At 33.7% G+C, this 19,281-nt stretch overlaps 1 protein-coding gene across 1 annotated transcript in view; it reads left to right on the forward strand.

Annotated features, from left to right (window-relative positions):
* The first annotated feature begins 956 nt into the window (after nt 1-956).
* LOC143237281 (sedoheptulokinase-like) overlaps nt 957-19,281 on the forward strand; it is a 42,088-nt gene continuing 23,763 nt past the window's right edge. The window contains exon 1 of the mRNA XM_076476353.1: nt 957-1,653. Coding sequence (XP_076332468.1) covers nt 1,028-1,653 — 626 coding nt within the window. The 5' untranslated portion in view covers nt 957-1,027. The remainder of the gene's footprint in view (nt 1,654-19,281) is intronic.

Below are 19,281 nucleotides of genomic sequence, written 5' to 3' on the forward strand. Positions count from 1 at the left end.
TGTGTAGGCACACAACTGCTGACATATGATGTTATCTAACACACTTCCCAACCACTACTTCCCCCATTACGGATATACAGTTGAAGCAGCTATTTTTTTTTTTATTTTTTTTTGCAGCGAACACAGGCCATTGTAGAACATTTGAAATAATTACTCATCGGTATTTAAAACATAGTGAAACTTTTGTGACAGGAGCTTAAATAAACAAGCAATCGTCTAACATCCAGTATCGTAAAACTTTTAAATACATTGAAGTATCCTAACAATATAGTGACTTTAAACTATTTTACATTTTGAAACACTTTAAATAATTTTAAAATGTCGTACAGGCTTCAGTGTAAATTATCGTGACAATCACAACTGTATTGCAAATATTCAGTATAACATGCTAAACTGTGACACTCATAAATTTACTCCAACATTTAAAAGGCTTTACGTTGTAAAATTTTAACTACAATGCTGTTTAACACTCAGCACTGAGTTGTTACGTTTCAGAAAAATGGGCGGAACATTTTAAATAAAAAAATATATTAATTTTCATATTGTGTTCTTAACGTTAAGTATAATGTTTTAAACTACATTAAATGATATGTAGTAATCTAACCTGATATCTGAAACTGCCCCAAATGTAACATGGAACTCTAATTAGATTCTATCTTTACTTGTATTTAAGCCATTCATATTGTTATATTTGAGCCCTCTTTGAGATCAAGGTTTATAAATATAGTAATCGTTTAGTTCTGTTTTAAGTTAAACGAATGGTCGCGATTTTAAACACGTTTTGTATAAAACAATCAAAACAAAGAATGAAAATAGAATTTTTTCGTTACTGTGGGCTGTTATGAAAAACTAAAAGTGATATAGCTTTATATTCTGCAAGTTTTCACAAGGACATTTGTGTAGGTTGTCGTGACAACAAGAGCAGCAGCGCCATCTCGGATGGTATTCTGTAAGGCTGCTAGCCAGAGTAGTAGTTGAAAGGAGGCAAAAGTATTAGCAGGTTGTAGGTAGTTTAGTATAGAATACAATGGCTGCAGGACGCAATCGTGTTAGTAACGTGTTAGGCGTAGACATTGGAACTACTACTGTTAAAGTTTGTCTTCTCAGAGATGACACGAACGCTGTGGTTGAGACTTCTTCACGTGAAACTAAAGCCACCGTGGCTAGTGAGCTAGGGCCGTTAGGGAGTGAACAGGATGTCCATAAAATTTGTACTGCACTCCAGTTCTGTTTGTCCCAACTGTCGAAGGAGCAACTTTCCCGCGTCCGCAGAATAGCTGTTTCAGGTCAGATGCATGGCTGTGTGCTGTGGAAACAAGAAACGGCCTGGAGGCGAAACAGCTACGGCAGGTACGAGGTGGCTGACGTTAGTTGTCTTTACACTTGGCAGGATGGTCGCTGTTCACCGGCATTCTTGGCTAGTCTTCCGCCACCACATTCGCATCTCCGGTTAAGCACAGGACACGGTTGCGCCACGTTGCTGTGGCTAGCCCGAAACAAACCCGACTTATTGGGGCGGTACGACAGGGCTGGAACAATCCAGGATTTGGTTGTGGCAATGCTGTGTGGCCTGAACGTCCCGAAAATGACAACCCAAAATGCTTCCAGTTGGGGTTACTTTGACACTGTACCGGGAACATGGAACACCGAAAAGTAAATATTTAGTTAATATATTGGTCACGTGTCACTTACAGGGTGGAATTAAAGACTTGATGAGGGATTTTGTTGTAGGATCCTTACGGCTTTATATTTAGTTGTAGGGTAACTGCCCATTCCCCCCATATCTTGTTATATCATTGTAACTGATTAAAATGGGAAAAAAATAACAGATATTTCTTATATTTTATAAGTGAACGAATTATCTAGAACTGTTTAACCGTCTCGTGCTGGCTTTCCCTTACTATTATTTTCTCGTACTTAGACATAGTGATGTACGGACTTTACATATAACCTTTGCATAGTTCAACATTTTTATTTTATTAAAACAAACAACATTTAACATGAAACTTGTGTTGTGTTAAACAATTTTAGATAATACATTCTTTTATGAAATACAGTAAATATATTGTCCCCGCCCCTATTTTAGTCAGTTATATTAATATAATAAAATATTGTTGCAGATGGCACTTATCAGGCTACCTTCATTTTTGTGGCCTCCACCTCGATCATACGTAGAAATAATTAAGTTATAATAAACTGTCAATGTGCAGTTGGGGAAAAATTCAAAACAAAAATTATTCCGAAAAGCACCACAAAGAAGTTTGTGATTTATGAAGTAACTTCCGTTTCAAGTGATGGATAAATAATATACAAAATACTAATTACAGTATTTATAATAAATATAAAATAACGACAACGAATAGCCGAACAAATGTTTATGAAAAATTAATCGGAGGAACTTGTCAAAGAATAATAATATAATGCATATGTTTATATGGAATAAATCAAATAGTTTTTATAGTGACACAGGTTCAAACGTTTGTTTTTCAGTGATGTATCAAGTTTTGCTTTTGGTTTACATTTTTCTTTTATTTGGGGAAATCGTTTGGTCCTGAAAACTCAAGACAATTGCAGACATTCCTTCTCGTCCCAGTTCGGCTCTGTATTACTGTGTGAGTGAAAAAACATCTTCAAACGCATACATATAATATTGGAAGTAAGTTTTATGGACATTCGCTTACTTTACGACAGATAGAGAGCGTAATTTATGGAAGTTTTTCAACCACACTGTGGGTAAACAAACTTGATACAGCCGTAATGCATGCAACCCCTATTTCAGTAAAAGGACTAACCAAAAGAATTTAAAGGCCCAGGTTGCTGACCCGTGAAGTACACTAAGATATACACACTTTCAAATTATAACAGTATAAAAGAATATTATATATAGTACAGCGTATTTTTACCTTTAAATTAAACATAAAGAAATTGTGTTATACAGATTCATTATTTATAAAGATATATAAACCTGTTTTATAGAGACATTTATACCTACGTGAGCACTTTCCTTTGTTAACTTATTATGTACACAACTTTGGCATTGCATATTTACTATCACTGAGGTACATTTAGTAGACATTTTCTAAATAAATTTATTTAGCTTTTTCGGTAGAAAATAAAGAGGTTGACCAAAGTGATGAAAGAAGACAAAGATGTTAAAAGTCAAGTAATTCCTGCGAGAACTATTGAATGTAAGAAACGTACAATATTGGTAATGTTGTTGTTGTGAAGTGTGTTTGTGTCGTTCACTAGCTGCATGAATAGGTGATATTTTCATACTGTTTAGATTTTATACAACTAGTTGTTTACTTCGTTTTATCATATTTTTTCACTTATAACAATAAAATAAAAACAAACAAACAAAAACACACTGAGCATACACAACTCTCTAAGCACGTTGGTTGTGATTTGGTATCTTGTCTGAAGACAAATTGATGTGTGTCACGTGATGTTTAATTCTCTGAAACTGAAGCTTTCGTGATTCACGTGTCAACAACGAAACGGACGATTTAAAATATTAGTCTTAGAAAAGGTTTGTTCAATGAGTTTACTACTAATTTCACATAGGCTTGGACACCTGTAAAATCTGATATATTAATTAAAAATGATTTATTAATTAATTACGTCCAGCGGTAAAGAAAATTATATTGTAAACGTTTCTGTCGTTTTCAGACTGTTCTGCATGTGACATTCAGGTTTATCTGAAGTATCGATTATTTGGTGTATACACTGTTTATAAACTGTTCTGTATGTGACATTCAGGTTTATCTCAAGTATAGATTATTTGGTTTATACACGTTTCTTTATAAAATAACTTTTTTATTAATAATTCTATTAATGCATAATAGCAATAAAAATAACAATTATATATTTTTCTATAAATACTGCAAAGTTACTAAACAAGCTTAGTTGTCAGTAATACATGTGTTTGTGTGTATAAATCTGTTTAATTTTAGAATTTAACGAAGCATAAGACCTTATTTGGGTAAAACAAACAAAACCTTTTAAGATAAAAAAATTAAATAACTGTAGGCGAATTTGTTGGGGTTTTAATAAATCAACTTAATTCTTATATATGCAAATCGAACCTGTTTTAATCAGTCTGTTATTAAAAGTTCTAGTTTTTCTGAAAGAAAATTAATTTCAAGTTTTTATGATAAGGCACCATTTTTTTTCTATTAATACACACTAATTAGTTGTCAGAAAAAACTACTTAAAATTTGCATACTGCTGGCTAGGAACGATAGGAGCCACTGTATTAACCGTAGTAGTATTGAAAATGTGTCTTTGTTCGGTTTTCTTCACAGTAACATATAATGTCACTTTAAAAATGATACCGATAGATATGAGTTAGTTGCACAGATAATACGGGTTTCTTTGTTGTGACCTATGTGGCTAGTAGCATTAAAGCCACAAATGAGTGTGAAAAACCCAGAAGGAGCCATGTATCTCCTGGTAAGGATTAATTTATTAATTCCACAGTCTCTCTCTTACAATAACACTTGATTTTGAAATCTCAGTGATCTTTCCACAAACTCTGTTTCAGTTTTTCGTTCTACTGCTCTTCAGTAATTCCTGGTATAAAACGAATTTGAATTTGGATTGCTTTGCATTCCAGCTAAGCTACTTCTAAAGATGATTCTGTAGTTTTTAGTTTAAAGTGGCTTGTGGTATCATTCGTCAGAGAGTGATGATAAATATCCACATTCAGGATAATTTCTGAAATTATTGATTTTCTGAGAATCATCTTATATTAATTTTAAACATGCCTACATCAAGGACAAGTGATTATTGATGATATTAGTAAAAACGCATTTTGTTCCCTTTTTCTTTCAAAAGTATTTAAAGAAGATCGGGTATTGAATTTCCTCTTGTTTGTAAATTCAGTGCATGTTTATTTTGAGACATACTGAAATCATGTTGTGTAGACATTAGTTTTGAACATGTTCAAACATTGTTAAAATAAGTAATAACTATGTTTTTACTGAGTATTATAAGATAAATACAGTTTTGCTGATATTTCAGAAAATCAGGAGTTGTAATAATGTGCGGTGTTCCTTTTCATCATGACACACAAAATTTTTAGAAAAAATAACTTTCATTTGAAAATTTGTATTGTGGCTGTTCTTCCTTAACAAATCCTTCATTAGTGAATATGGTTAATTATCATGCGCATAATATAACTTTTAACACGTTGATCCATATAATGTGCCATCATTTTCCTTTTTTATGCTGCTCCAGAATGGTTTGTTGTTTGGTATGAAAATCAGTGTGACGAAACATTCTCACCTTGAATATTAAATCAGTAGACACTGAAGTTTTTTACAAGTGACTGTAGTCTTAAATATGCTTTTTTATTGGTTGTTCGTGTTTTAGAAGAGTAGAAGTTGCGTCACCTTTACTAGCAAAAATACCTGCCTTGACGGCAGATATAACTGTCTGATCCTGTGGAAAGCTATTAGGCCTATAGACCAAAGACCGGCCTGCGGCCTTTTATGAAATTATTTTACAGTTCTACAACAGTGTGGTCACACTTGACATTCAATAATATTCACCATTCATGAGAAAAAGAATTTTACTAGTTTACAAATGAGCTGCCATCACAGCATTACATCGCAGAGGAGATTTAATTGAAGTATTTTTTTGTAGATGTAGTTATCAATGAAGATGTTTTACTTCCTGTTGTGACGCTTATGACATTCTCACTAAAATTTTTATATTTTTTTATACTTGAAACTTACTCCGTTTTTAATAAATTTTGTTGGTTAACTCTTAAGAATATCATTTTCGTGGAAACATATATTGTTTTATTTCTCGTTCAGACATAAAATTACTGCCCAGTTATAGAAACGTACGACACAGTTGTGATTAAGTTATTGTTATTGGTTAAATCTATTCAGTGTTTATTTGTTATAAACACAAAGCTTCAGAATCTTTTTACCAGATTTGAAAGCCATGAAGTATGGAAGCTGTACATCAATAATAGTTTTAGAGGCTTCAGCGTTCTCATATTCTCTACAATCAACATCATTCACCTCGCTTTCTTCTAAACTAATTCAGTTTTGACCTCTCATGGTGCTTGTCCTTCTCATCACTCTACTTTCTTTTCTTTCAGCATCATTTGTTTACTTCCAATTAATATTATTTGCTTTATTTGGACATGAATCCAGAAGTGGGCAGTATCTACAAGTGCCAGAGGCGAACTAGTCTTTCTATGTTTAAGTCTCCAGCAAAGCATTTTACATACTTCACTCATGAGTATATTTTTTTCAATTAGAAGAAGCATTTTTAGATTGTATTATTGGATTACAGTTATCTAGTCTGGCGCATTCAATACGTTTTTCCTCTCTGGCGTTTGTTTCCTAAATTTGTGTTGGTTTTTCTCGATCAGGGATCTCAAGATTACCACGTGAAATCATCGTAGTACACAGTACACTTTGTATAAAAACCATCAACCTGTTCAAAGTAACTCCACATGACTCTTTGCATATTAAGTAAGCCAAGGTAATCAGCGAATACATAGTTTGTTAGTTTTCATGCCACTGATAGCAAACATTAGTTGAGGTAGTCCCAGAGAACAATGTTTACATTTCAAATGAAAAGTTTGTGCACTTTTTGTTCATTGAATTTTGCTAAAAGAGTATCAGTCACACCAAACATGCTCGCCCTTTCAGCCGTGGATGCGTTATAATCTGACGGTCAATCCCACTATTCCTTGGTAAAAGAGTAGCCCAAAAGTTGGCGGTTGGTGGTGATGACTAGCTGTCTTACACTGCTAAATTAGGGACGACTAGCGCAGATAGCCCTCGTGTAGCTTTGCGCGAAATTCAAAAGACAAACAAACATATATTGCACGTCATACTTCACATTGACAACACTAGAATCTTAAAAGATTATTTTGACTCCGAAAAAAATTAATGGAAGTAAGTAAGAACTAGTCAGGACTAGTATGACCCATCACATGAGTATTCACTTGCTATTATTATAAGATTTGTCATTAATGTATCTTTATTGCATATCCTTCAGTCTTTAGTTTGTTTAGCTTAATATTTATTTACATTTCCATCGTATAATTGTTCAACAAAAATAACGAAGCTGTTTGTTCAAATAAACATTTCTACTGCTGTGTGACTGAATTCGAATATCTGGCTAAAGGACTTGGCGATATATCGATCCGGCCGTAACACTATCCATTTCAATTATAATAATAGATTTACTGTGTACTATATTTACACTTAATTCTCAAGAAGCTCGACGCCTGTCTGTACTAGAAGATCGTATCGGTAGCACTTTAAATAGTGTTAAACATTACTACTTTTGTGATAGTTCATTTCCTAGCAGTAGTGGTGCTTCAAGCATTGTAATTTATTTGTATTACCATTGATAAATAAACATGAGCTCCACTCTATTCTTGGCTTTACTGCTCGTAACTGACTAAAACCAGTTTCGCGGACTTCAAATCTTAGTTTGACTGTGTGGGTATTTGGGTATTGATGTTGTTAAATACCCAGGAGGGTCAGGTACATTTGACCTCTTCCTCCCACAAATCTTATCAGTAGTGGTTTCGCTTGTTTTGAATTTCGCGCAAAGTTACGCGAGGGCTATCCGCTAGCCATCCCTAATTTAGCAGTGTAAGACAAGAGGGAAGGCAGCTAGTCATCACTACTCACCGCCAACTCTTGGACTATTTTACTAGTGAATAGTGGGATTGACCGTCAGATTATAACGTATCCACGGCTGAAACGGCGAGCATGTTTGGTGTGACAGGGACTCGAACCCGCGACTCTCAGATTATGAGTCGAGTGCCTTAACCACCTAGCCATGCCGAGCCTCTTATCAGTAACCCTGAAGAACAAGACTAAGGCTTGCTATCTACTAATCAGAGTTACTGAGGAAGGATCCTCCCCCAGAAACTAATCTAATTTACAGATACGTGGCAATCCAAGAACAGACTGGGTCAGACGTTTCTTTTCTTTTTTTTTGTTAAGGAAAACGCATTATTTCAAATGGTTTGGCTGCTCATGTCGTTGTAAATAAAAACTGTATGTGGCTAGTAAAGAATTTTTCAAGCGCCATATATATACAGTTTGTGACGTTTATACAAATCTGAAGAAGTTTTATTTTTGGAAAACTTCTACTGTACTTTAAAGAATGTTTATGTATTTCTAACTGCGCTTTAAGTACGTTCTTTAGAATGGTTTGCGTAATGTAATAGTCAAAGTGAGGTGTATGTTTCTCAAGTTGTTACGAGTACGTTTGCAACACTATATATTAACTATTGTTACAAGAGTCCTGTTTTTAATAAAGTTCTCTGTGTTATTTTGTATTAGTTTTTTAATTGAACGCAATATTATTTATATGTCAACTTTTATAATTGTTTTGTGCATAGCTTTTAAAATATTTTTTCTGTGCTATGATATATTCAGTCTTGTCATAAATGAACAGTTGAAAAATTTCGGTGTTTGTTTTCTTACTTGCTGTGGTTTGTCAGTATGTATTCACAAAAAGTCATGATGCCCGATCAAAAACATGGTAGGTGTGGAAAAAAGGATGGAGTTCGCACGTTCGACACCGGGTTTTTAGGTCGTTCAGGACATGGAAGGGTCAGGTACATTTTTTACCTCTTCCACCTTTCTGAAATAATGATTTTAAAACTGTCAAATGTACTAACACAGAACACTGATTTAACTTTTTCGGGGCCATGTCCTTGAATATAATGATAATGGCATTTAGTGTAATTTTAAATTCTTCGCTTAACCTGGTCACAAATGCTTGGAACAGTTCATACCGTCTACTTGGTTATTTATGTATGATCACAAGTAGTTTCGGAATCAAATTACATTTATTCAAGTGAGATTTAACAGAGCGTATTCATGCACAAAGTATACCTTTTTAACTACAACGATGATATCTGAGTTCAGCAAAATAATTTTAATTTCTAGTGCAGGTGGTTTTATTTCGAACAGAAATTTAATGGTGAGAAGTGCTTCGCCCTGTCAACATAATGTATGATATAGCGATATATTTCTATTAACAAATTCTTGTATACATTCTTATTACAGTAGCGAAACGAGCTATCTGTCATTTCCACTAAAAGATAGATTAAGTTGGCATTTTTTATATAATTATGAATTTTAGTACCCTGAAAGCTGTGGTAAGTATAGAATTTTGTATTGTTTGCAATTTCTTAAGATTTGTTTTTGCTATCTTTAACTATGCTAGGCACGCATATTCTATTACTGGTTTAATCAGTTTGTTTGTATGGCTGTCTATTTTCAGTAAGTCTAACTGAATAATCAGTTTGTTTGTATGGCTGTCTATTTTCAGTAAGTCTAACTGAATAATCAGTTTGTTTGTATGGCTGTCTATTTTCAGTAAGTTTAACTGAATAATCAGTTTGTTTGTATGGCTGTCTATTTTCAGTAAGTCTAACTGAATAATCAGTTTGTTTGTATGGCTGTCTATTTTAAGTAAGTCTAACTGAATAATCAGTTTGTTTGTATGGCTGTCTATTTTCAGTAAGTTTAACTGAATAATCAGTTTGTTTGTATGGCTGTCTATTTTCAGTAAGTCTAACTGAATAATCAGTTTGTTTGTATGGCTGTCTATTTTTAGTAAGTCTAACTGGATAATCAGTTTGTTTGTATGGCTGTCTATTTTCAGTAAGTCTAACTGAATAATCAGTTTGTTTGTATGGCTGTCTATTTTCAGTAAGTCTAACTGGATAATCAGTTTGTTTGTATGGCTGTCTATTTTCAGTAAGTCTAACTGAATAATCAGTTTGTTTGTATGGCTGTCTATTTTCAGTAAGTCTAACTGGATAATCAGTTTGTTTGTATGGCTGTCTATTTTCAGTAAGTCTAACTGGATAATCAGTTTGTTTGTATGGCTGTCTATTTTCAGTAAGTCTAACTGGATAATCAGTTTGTTTGTATGGCTGTCTATTTTCAGTAAGTCTAACTGGATAATCAGTTTGTTTGTATGGCTGTCTATTTTCAGTAAGTCTAACTGGATAATCAGTTTGTTTGTATGGCTGTCTATTTTCAGTAAGTCTAACTGGATAATCAGTTTGTTTGTATGGCTGTCTATTTTCAGTAAGTCTAACTGGATAATCAGTTTGTTTGTATGGCTGTCTATTTTCAGTAAGTCTAACTGAATAATCAGTTTGTTTGTCGAAATTTTCTGAAACCATTTTGAACTTCAGGCAATTTTGATGCGATCTCCAGAAAATCTGTGATCCTATTGCTATTTATTCGCTAGAAAATTGGTCTGTAAAAGCTTCTGCTTTCTGTTTATTTTTGTAGGCTATTTTGTTATTGTAGTGTGAAGTCGGATAATTGTGAGAATTTTGATTGTTAATCTTTTTTTAAATGTGTCCAAAATTTTTTGAATCAGCATATTCATTTAGGTTAGAACAGTAACTGTTCTAACTAATTTGTTTTAATTGTTTAATTTCATTTCTTATTTTATTTGTTATGAAGTTAATTTGTTTTTTTAACATTTGGAACTCCTGTATCCATGTTGTCTTCTGAGTAATTTTATTCCTTCGATCATTTCTATTATATGTACATGTGGTTTTCATTTTGTGTAACAATTGTATGATTGTTGTTATACTATTGTTTTCTCAGTGGCATTTAGATTGTTTGACATTATGCATAAACTGTTGTGCAATTTTAACTATTAAATTTGATAATAATTTTTCTAATTCATTTGCTTATTTAGACCAATAAGTTTTCATATAATAAAATTTAAGTTTTATTATTGTGTGATTATGATGAGGTGTGAGATCAAAGCCGCAGGTTACAGGTAGATGATCACTATTTATATCATTTTCAACATGAGAACCCGAGGGATTTTAAGAAAAATGACCTGAAAAGTAAACTAAATGTCTTATGGAGGGCTAATAGTAAAGCCTGGGTAACCAGGCAATTTTTTATGGAGTGGGTCCATGAAGTGTTTGCCCCAAGTGTAAAGAATTACCTCACGGAAAAACAGTTGCCACTCAAGGCCCTGCTTACCCACCAGTCTTGGAGGACGGGTTGGTGGAGGAGTACAGTGTCATTACAGTGAAGCTCTTGCCCCCTAACACGACTCCTCTCATTCAGCCCATGAACCAGCAGGTCATATCGAACTTTAAGAAACTCTACACCAAAGCACTGTTTCAAAGGTGCTTTGAAGTGACCTCTGACACAGAGTTAACCCTCAGAGAGTTCTGGAAAAATTACTTTAATATCCTCCATTGCTTGAGGATCAAAGACAGAGCCTGGAGGGAAGTGTCTTTGAGGACCATGAACTCAGCCTGGAAGAAATTGTGGCCAGACTTAGTAGCAAATAGAGACTTTGAAGGCTTTGAGGCTGAGCCTGTTGTCGAGGATATTGTCTCACTAGGTAAGTGTATAGGCTGGAATGTGAGTGGTGATGATGTGGAGGAGTTGGTGGAAGACCACAACACTAAACTCACCACGGAAGAACTACAAGACCTTCAGAAGAAGCAGCAACAGAAGGCAACTGAGGAAGTGTCTTCAGATGAGGAGGAGGGAAGGGAGGATGTTCTAAGTTCACTAATCAAGGAAATGTGTGGAAAATGGGGAGAATTACAAAGTTTTGTGGAAAAATTTCACCCTGACAAAGCTGTAGCAAACCGCAGCATAAACCTTTTCAATGACAATGCCATGTCTTACTTCAGAAACATTTTAAAATGCAGGCAGAAACAAACCTCATTAGACAAGTTTTTAGTGAGAAATAGGTCCAGGAGTCTCAAGCAGGTTGTAGCGGTGCAAAGAGACAGAAAAGAGAAAGAACCCCAGAAGGAAAGTTACCTGACGTTTTTATGGAAGGTGACTCCCCTTCCAAACAATAATAACCCTCCTACTCTCCACGTTCCTCACCACCTTTCACTTACACCATCAGCTCTCCTCAGCACAGGTAAAGTGCAGTTAAATTTTCATTTATTGTTTTTTTATTGTGTTTATAGTTTTTGGTTGACTTTATCCATGTAAGTATTATTATACAGGTATAAATAAGCAATATTTTACTTAAAATTCTTCATAATGCGTAATTTTTGGAGGTATGTAACGGATTAATTTAATTTACAGTATTTCTTATGGGAAAAATTGATTCGGTTTTCGAACAGTCTTCTAGAACGGATTAAGTTCGAGAACCGAGGTACCACTGTAAATGATATTAAATATTGATTTTGTAATATATTTCCGTACGGCTCCAAACCAATGCTCGATTTGAGAAATAATTAAGAACATTTTTCAATTCTCAAAATAAACACCTATTTCGTCTCATTTGTCAGAACTGAGACGTATGTGAGTGTCTAAACCCTAGTAGAAGTGCTTTTGTATAACTTCACAACTGTATTAATTCTCCCCACAGTGTATGACATGTGTTCATTAACCATTAGTATTACTTTGTGTTTAGTTTGTACATAATGTTTGTGTAAATATGCTGTAAAATTTCGATTTCGCTATAAATAGTGACTGATAAACAAGTTAATAAAATTCATGATGTATTTTTATTTAAAATGAGAAAAGGGCGGTGTTTACTACTTTCTTTGAATTTAATTCCGGACAAATTTTGTGTATCTACAAATTTTCCTTCATGTGTAGTATTTCTTCATTTTCTGCACTCTAAGATGTTTTAAAGCGTTTTCGAGTGACGTTTTTGTCTCAGATCTGTAAATATTGACGAAGGGTGGACAATTAATTGTATGCTGTGTTTTGTGCATGCACTTTAGTATGTGATCTCAAACAATATTTTGTAGTGCTTACATAGCCAAGGTTACGCCTTGGATATGTAAATTTATAAGTGACGTAAGAACGATGTATTATTGGAATCGTTGTCTGTAAATTTAAAATAATTACTTAAATGTAACATCCGTTTGAATACAATTATAAACTTAATGTGTGAGTAAATATTATTAAACAGAATAGCCTTAATTTTTTCCTTAATTGTATGGAATGATTATCAGTAAATGGCAAAATGCAATGAACTATTTCTTTGTTTTCAACCTGTATGCTAATTTTTGGGAGTGTGCAAAGCTTTTAAATAATTCCTGTAAACAATATTAGTTAATTGCACGGAAAAACTATTTGTTTTCAAAATAACCTTTATGTTACGTATTTTTCCATGGAATGAAGTAAAACGAACTAATTATGTTATAAACCCAATGAATTAAACTGTTAAATGAGTTCGTTTTAAATTCAAGAGGTAAAATACTATCAAAATGAAAATATTGTCCTGTAAAAGTTAGCTTATAACATCATTTAGAGTTCAAACACCTATCTAAATTAACAACAATCTTGATATCTAAGAAAAGTAAGCTATTAGGTGTTTGTTTTTCAACTTTAAATCTGATAATGTTATGTCGAGTGTTTATATAGTTCCCCCGTAGGTACAGTGGTAAGTCTAGGGATTTACAACGCTAAAATCAGCGGTTCAATTCCCCCTCGGTGGACTCACCACATACTTGATGTAACTTTGCTGTAAGAAGACACATTGTTTATATAATTTTGAAATTCTTGAATATCAGATTTATTCTTAAAAACTACAAAATGTGATCAACGTATATTCTATAGTATAATGGTTTAAACTTTTTAGAACAACTTCAAACAAATTAGCCAAACGTGTTGCAACATTTGAACCCATAGACATCCAGTCAAGTTGTTCGTAATGACGACCATTTAAAAAATTGACTCATTTTGGTTACAAATTATGATAATTTTATTTAAAAAAAGGTTTAGTTATACCACTAACAACATCAGAAGTTTTAAAAAATGAAATTAGTACTTGACTCAGTTGCTTCATTTTGCGGTAAATTTCTGTATAAGGGCTCAATGTCAAGACTAGCTATATAGACAGTTTCGTCCAAACAGGCACACCATTGGAAAATTCAAAACTAGTTATTATCGTAAATTTATCATTTACATGAGATTAAAAACTACCAGTTCCCCACTGGTACAACGGTAAGTCTACGGATTTACAACGCTAAAATCAGCGGTTCGATTCCTCTCGGTGGACTCGACAGAGAGCCTGATGTGGCTTTGCTATAAGAAAACATAGACAGACACACACACAAAACTACCAAAGGCCTGCTTTCCTTATATCTGTGGAGTACTTCCACTTCTCAAGAATATGTAGTCCATAGCAGAACATACTACAGAATATGTATGTATGTATGTATGTATGTATGTATGTGTGTGTATGTTTTCTTACAGCAGAGCCACATCGGGCTATCTGCTGAGTCCACCGAACTGCAGAATATACCTTACGATAAAATAATTAATTGGTTAATTTGACAAATATCTATACATATTAGTCAAAAGTAAGTGTTTCACAATGATCGCTAAAGTAGCTGTACTGTAAATAATTCTAAATTCAAGGACTGTCACGACGGGCATCGCACTCCTATTAATTAAAATTTACTTACTGGTTATTTGTGGTGTTAGTTTTACCAGTTCATCATCTTTAAAATGGTATTTCTGCACCCTCTCTTCTCTTGGAGCTCAAGTAAACGTACCGAATTATATAAAATAATAACAAATAAGATAAAAATTGTAGTAAATGATAAGGTGTAAGTTGTTATAAGAATTATTGTTATGTAGTACGGCACAAGCTACTAATCAATAAACAATTATTTAGTGTAGCTGTTATAAACTATAATATTCGATGTCTCATATGACATAGTGATATAAATAACATTTCGACTGAGGATTTGTGTGTCGTAAGCTCACAGACTTAACGATTTAACATATCGAGCGATAGGCCTCGTCTGCAGTGCGTGATACACGCATAGTGAAGGTTGAAACGCTATTATCCTCTTCTTACAAGAAAGCTGCATATAACTAGTAAAGAAAAATGTGACAAAACTTGTTACTAGCCTCCTTGTAATATGAGACAAACTACCGAACAACAGATCATGTTTTATTTGGTGTTGTACAGCGCCATAAGATTAAATGATGTTATTCTCTTTCTAAGGTCTTATGTTTACTGGATTTTTTTTTTGTTGTTGTTCTTATGATCTATGTATTATATTTTGTGGTTGTTTTGTTTATTTTCACGATTATAAGACCTATAAGGATCGAATACCTATCTCACCAGATTTTATCTTTAAATTGATAACAAAGTTTCATGGCTATCTTTTGTAAAATAATTGTTTAATTAGAATTTGTTCTGTTCAGTTCGAAAGATTTGTATGCTTCACTGACACCTACTGCTATTAATAGATTATCAAAATAGTTAGAAAAGTTGCTATTATTAAAGGTACTATTTTGAACAACTAAAACAGCCGAAGTGTTGTAAGACAATGGGCCTAAATTTTGTAAATATGTTAAACTTGCTAACAAGATTATTATCACAATTTTTAACATAAATGAATATTATTTAGTAATACAGTTTATAGCTGGAATTATTTCGTTCATTAAACTTTAAGGACGACCTAATATTTTTCGTAATTTATTAGAATATTTTAATTAATTTTAGGTTTATTTGAGAATATAGTAATCATCTCTGATATATTTATTTATACTATATGATGCTATACTAAATTATTAATATAACACTAGACATAGTTTTTCTGTTCTGTTGCATAAGTGTCGCTCGGATGGTAGCTAGTAAACCTAGGCCTACTGTATGGTGCCAAGCACATAGTTAAATTGAAATAGTGGAGCTTTTGTTTAACTTTTAAGATATCAACGTCTGGGAAGGTGGTGAAATGGAATAACAGTTTTAAGCCTGACTACTGTTGAGGAAAATACTTAATATCTTTAAGACATCGTCCAGTAAGTCAGCAGCAAGTTCTTATACGATGTTAAAATCTGGGATTCAGTTATCTGTAGTGAACAGAGCGCAGATAGCTCAGTGTGTAGCTTTGCATTAAAACATAACTTCTAAAAGAAATTATATTAAATTTATTACATTAATTTGAAATATATTAAACTAAAAACATAAGAAGCACGTGTCTTACTTGGCTAATCTTTTATAGCTTTCAAAATACCTTAAATTATTAACACACGTTCTATGGCATTTTGGTGGTTACTTAAAACTGGCTTCTTATACACCACAATAGTCTTTTTTTATTATTAGTAATATATTCTTTGCATTTAGAGTAATCTTGAATATGCTTTGAGACAGCAACATATGAACGTAACAAGTCCTCTGACTACTATGGTCTTTTTATACGCTTCATAGAATTATTGTGGAACCGATATAAGCGCCCTGACACTTTGGACTATAGAACTCAATATGAACTCAGGGTTAGTTTGTTCGTCGTGGACCTGGAACGTCGATGAAATATTCAGTTCTAGATCAGATAGAAGATTCAATTTAGGTTGTGACTTTGTAAAATAAAACTTGTATATAAGCCAATATTATTAATAACTGTTTGTGATAACCGTTATTGTAAATTGTATTGTTGTTTGTATGTTAAAATATATTTATGTTAAGAAAGAAAATTGTGTTTATCTCTCTTGTTGGCAAATATTATAAATTTGATACAAATCGATATTTAATAACTTCTAAATTAAACTTATAATTTATCTCAGAACAGCTGGTATGGGTATTGACAGTTTTACTAATAAAACAGAGAACAACGTTTCGACTTTCCTAGGTCATCTTCAGGTTAACCAGCCGCTCTGAGATACATTTTTGCTTCAAGTGGGTTTCTTGTCATCAAGAAAGTCCAGAACATCTTAGTTTATCATATACTATAGTCAAACGTTCCACGTTGTTCATTTCACAAAAAAGTGCAGAAAGAAAATTTATAATTACTCCCGCCAAAATGAAACAACGATAATAAAAAAGAAAAAATCTTGCAAATAAATATGTTACATGTCTAGTTTGACAACGCAGATAGAACCAACAGAAAGGGTAAGGAGTGGCAGATAGTGTTGATCAGTTGAGAAATTAGAAGAGCGGCCAAAGATGTGGCCAAAGATGAAAACTAAAGAAGTTTCGATCTCAGGGCTACGCCAGGTGGCAATTAGTTTAATACTTATTACATTGTTGAAAATATAATTCTTAGTTCAGTAATGTGGGAGACAGTTACTAGAAGAGTGAATATTTAAAACAACTAACAATACTGACGACCTTTAGAAACAACACTTGAGCTCGCTGAGTTTTATTTTTAAACATTTGTAAACTTCCTGCTTAAAAGATATTTCAGTATAGGTAAACTTAAAGTTTACATTGCTGTTTTTAGTGCTAAAAGTTGGTAAAGTGTTTAAAAGGCTTCTTAACTGTAATATAAACTAACATTAGAGATCGTCGCAATTTGATAAGATGATATTTTGTATTTGAAGTAAATCCAGTCTCGTGGTTTATAACGCCTAGGCTTGCGAACATTAACTGTTTATGATTGATTGTATTACTTTACATACCAGGAAATCTGCGTGTTACACTGAACTGCAGACGAAACCTATCTTGCGACATCAGAGCTTGAGTTAACTCGACAACTGGGTTTACAGCAACATAAACCACAATCGAAACGCTTTTTATATCATCATTTATGAAACGTCATATTAAAATATATTGAGGCTGATAATTTATATCTCATCTCCTTTGGTTAAATGTGGTTTCTGCTACATTTGTTATACTTGCTAGACATTTTTTGCATAATTCGATTCGTTTACTTGATCGTCAAGGGTGGTTTGACAAAAACCTTTTCTTTTAGACCAAGGATAAACTAACACCGAAAACAACTGTTAACGACAATTTTTTTTAAAAGATTAACATCACAAACAATCGAAGTAAATTCAGAAACATACTTTTCTTTCCAAGACTGTGTGGTACTAGTTTTTCTCAATTCTTGAATATTTAATTCATCACACTATAAATAATTTTGCGAACTCTCAAAACATCCCATTTTGACTAATATGTATATATACTGCTAGCCATAATATTAAGGCCAATAAACATAAAGAAAAAATATGCATTTTGCGTTGTTAGACTCAACCACTTATTTGAGTAGAGCTTCGAAAGATGAAAATAAGAAAAGAGAAAATAAAAAAAAACTTTTTAAACATTTAATATGAAAATGTGAACACTATGAAATTAGCCTAAATACTAGCTGGTCAAAAGTTTAAGACCATACCAAAAAGAAGTCCTAAACAGAGTAGGAAATGCCCAACAAGAGGTCTCAGTAGTGAGTTGCACGGCCGTCATAGCGAATAACTTCAAACATTCACTTTAGCATGGTCGATATAAGCGTTTACAGAAGGCTGGCTGGAATGTTATTCCAAGTGGTGAAGATGGCTTCACGAAGATCATGCACTGTTTGGAATTGACGTCCATTTCTATAGAATTTCCTTGCCATCCATCCCCAAACATTTTCAATGGAGTTCAGTTCGGGCGAACACGCTGGATGGTCCAAAAGAATCACGTTATTCGCCATGAAAAAAGTTCTTTGTTCTGCGGGCATTATGGATTGCAGCGTTGTCCTGCTGAAAGATCCAGTCATTTCCACACAGGCGAGGGTCTTCAGTCAATAAGGATGCTCTCTCCAACATGCCAGCTGCTGTTTGACGCCCCTGTATAAGCTGAAGCTCCATTGTTCCATGGAAAGAGAAAGCACCCCAGATCATGATGGAACCTCCTCCACTGTGTCGTATAGAAAATGTTTATGGTGGAATATCCTTATTGTGCCAGTAACTTTGGAAGCCATCTGAACCATCCAGGTTAAATTGTTTTTCATCAGAGAACAAAATCTTCTTCCACTTTTCTACCTCCCATGTTTGGTGCTTCTCAGCAAAATTTAACAGAGCTGTTTCGTGGCGTGGAAGGAGGCGGTTTTTAAAGCCTTTCTCTCGTAGATGCCATCTTATTGTACTTGATCTGCATTCTGCCTTAATCTGGTTCGACGATCGGCTGGTGTCTTGCCGGACAACCCGTCGAATCGTCCTGCTCAACGCCGGCGAAATGTTCTTGGGTTGACCACTTGAAATTCTCGTTCCGTATTCCTCAGGGTCTTTTAAGAAATTTGCAACAGCAGTTTTACTTCGCCCAATCTCATCAGCAATGGCACGTGGCAAACACATGTAGATATAAAAGGCAGAATAGTGTAGGGTGCCTATTATCGTGTATGTTCAGTCATTCGTCTAGGCTAGCTGATACTAAAAACGTAAATGTTGAATTAAAGTTGCAGTGCTTCCACGGGCATATAAACATTTAAGTATTAAATTGAAATGTATAGCAATTGTTCATCTTTAATAATCAGGCTTTGGTCAGTTCCAAACCTTTATTTTGTGTTAAAATATTGTGGTATTCCTTCCATTGACTTTAAAG

The sequence above is a fragment of the Tachypleus tridentatus genome, chromosome 13 (assembly GCF_004210375.1).
Source record: "Tachypleus tridentatus isolate NWPU-2018 chromosome 13, ASM421037v1, whole genome shotgun sequence".
Taxonomy (NCBI): domain Eukaryota; kingdom Metazoa; phylum Arthropoda; class Merostomata; order Xiphosura; family Limulidae; genus Tachypleus; species Tachypleus tridentatus.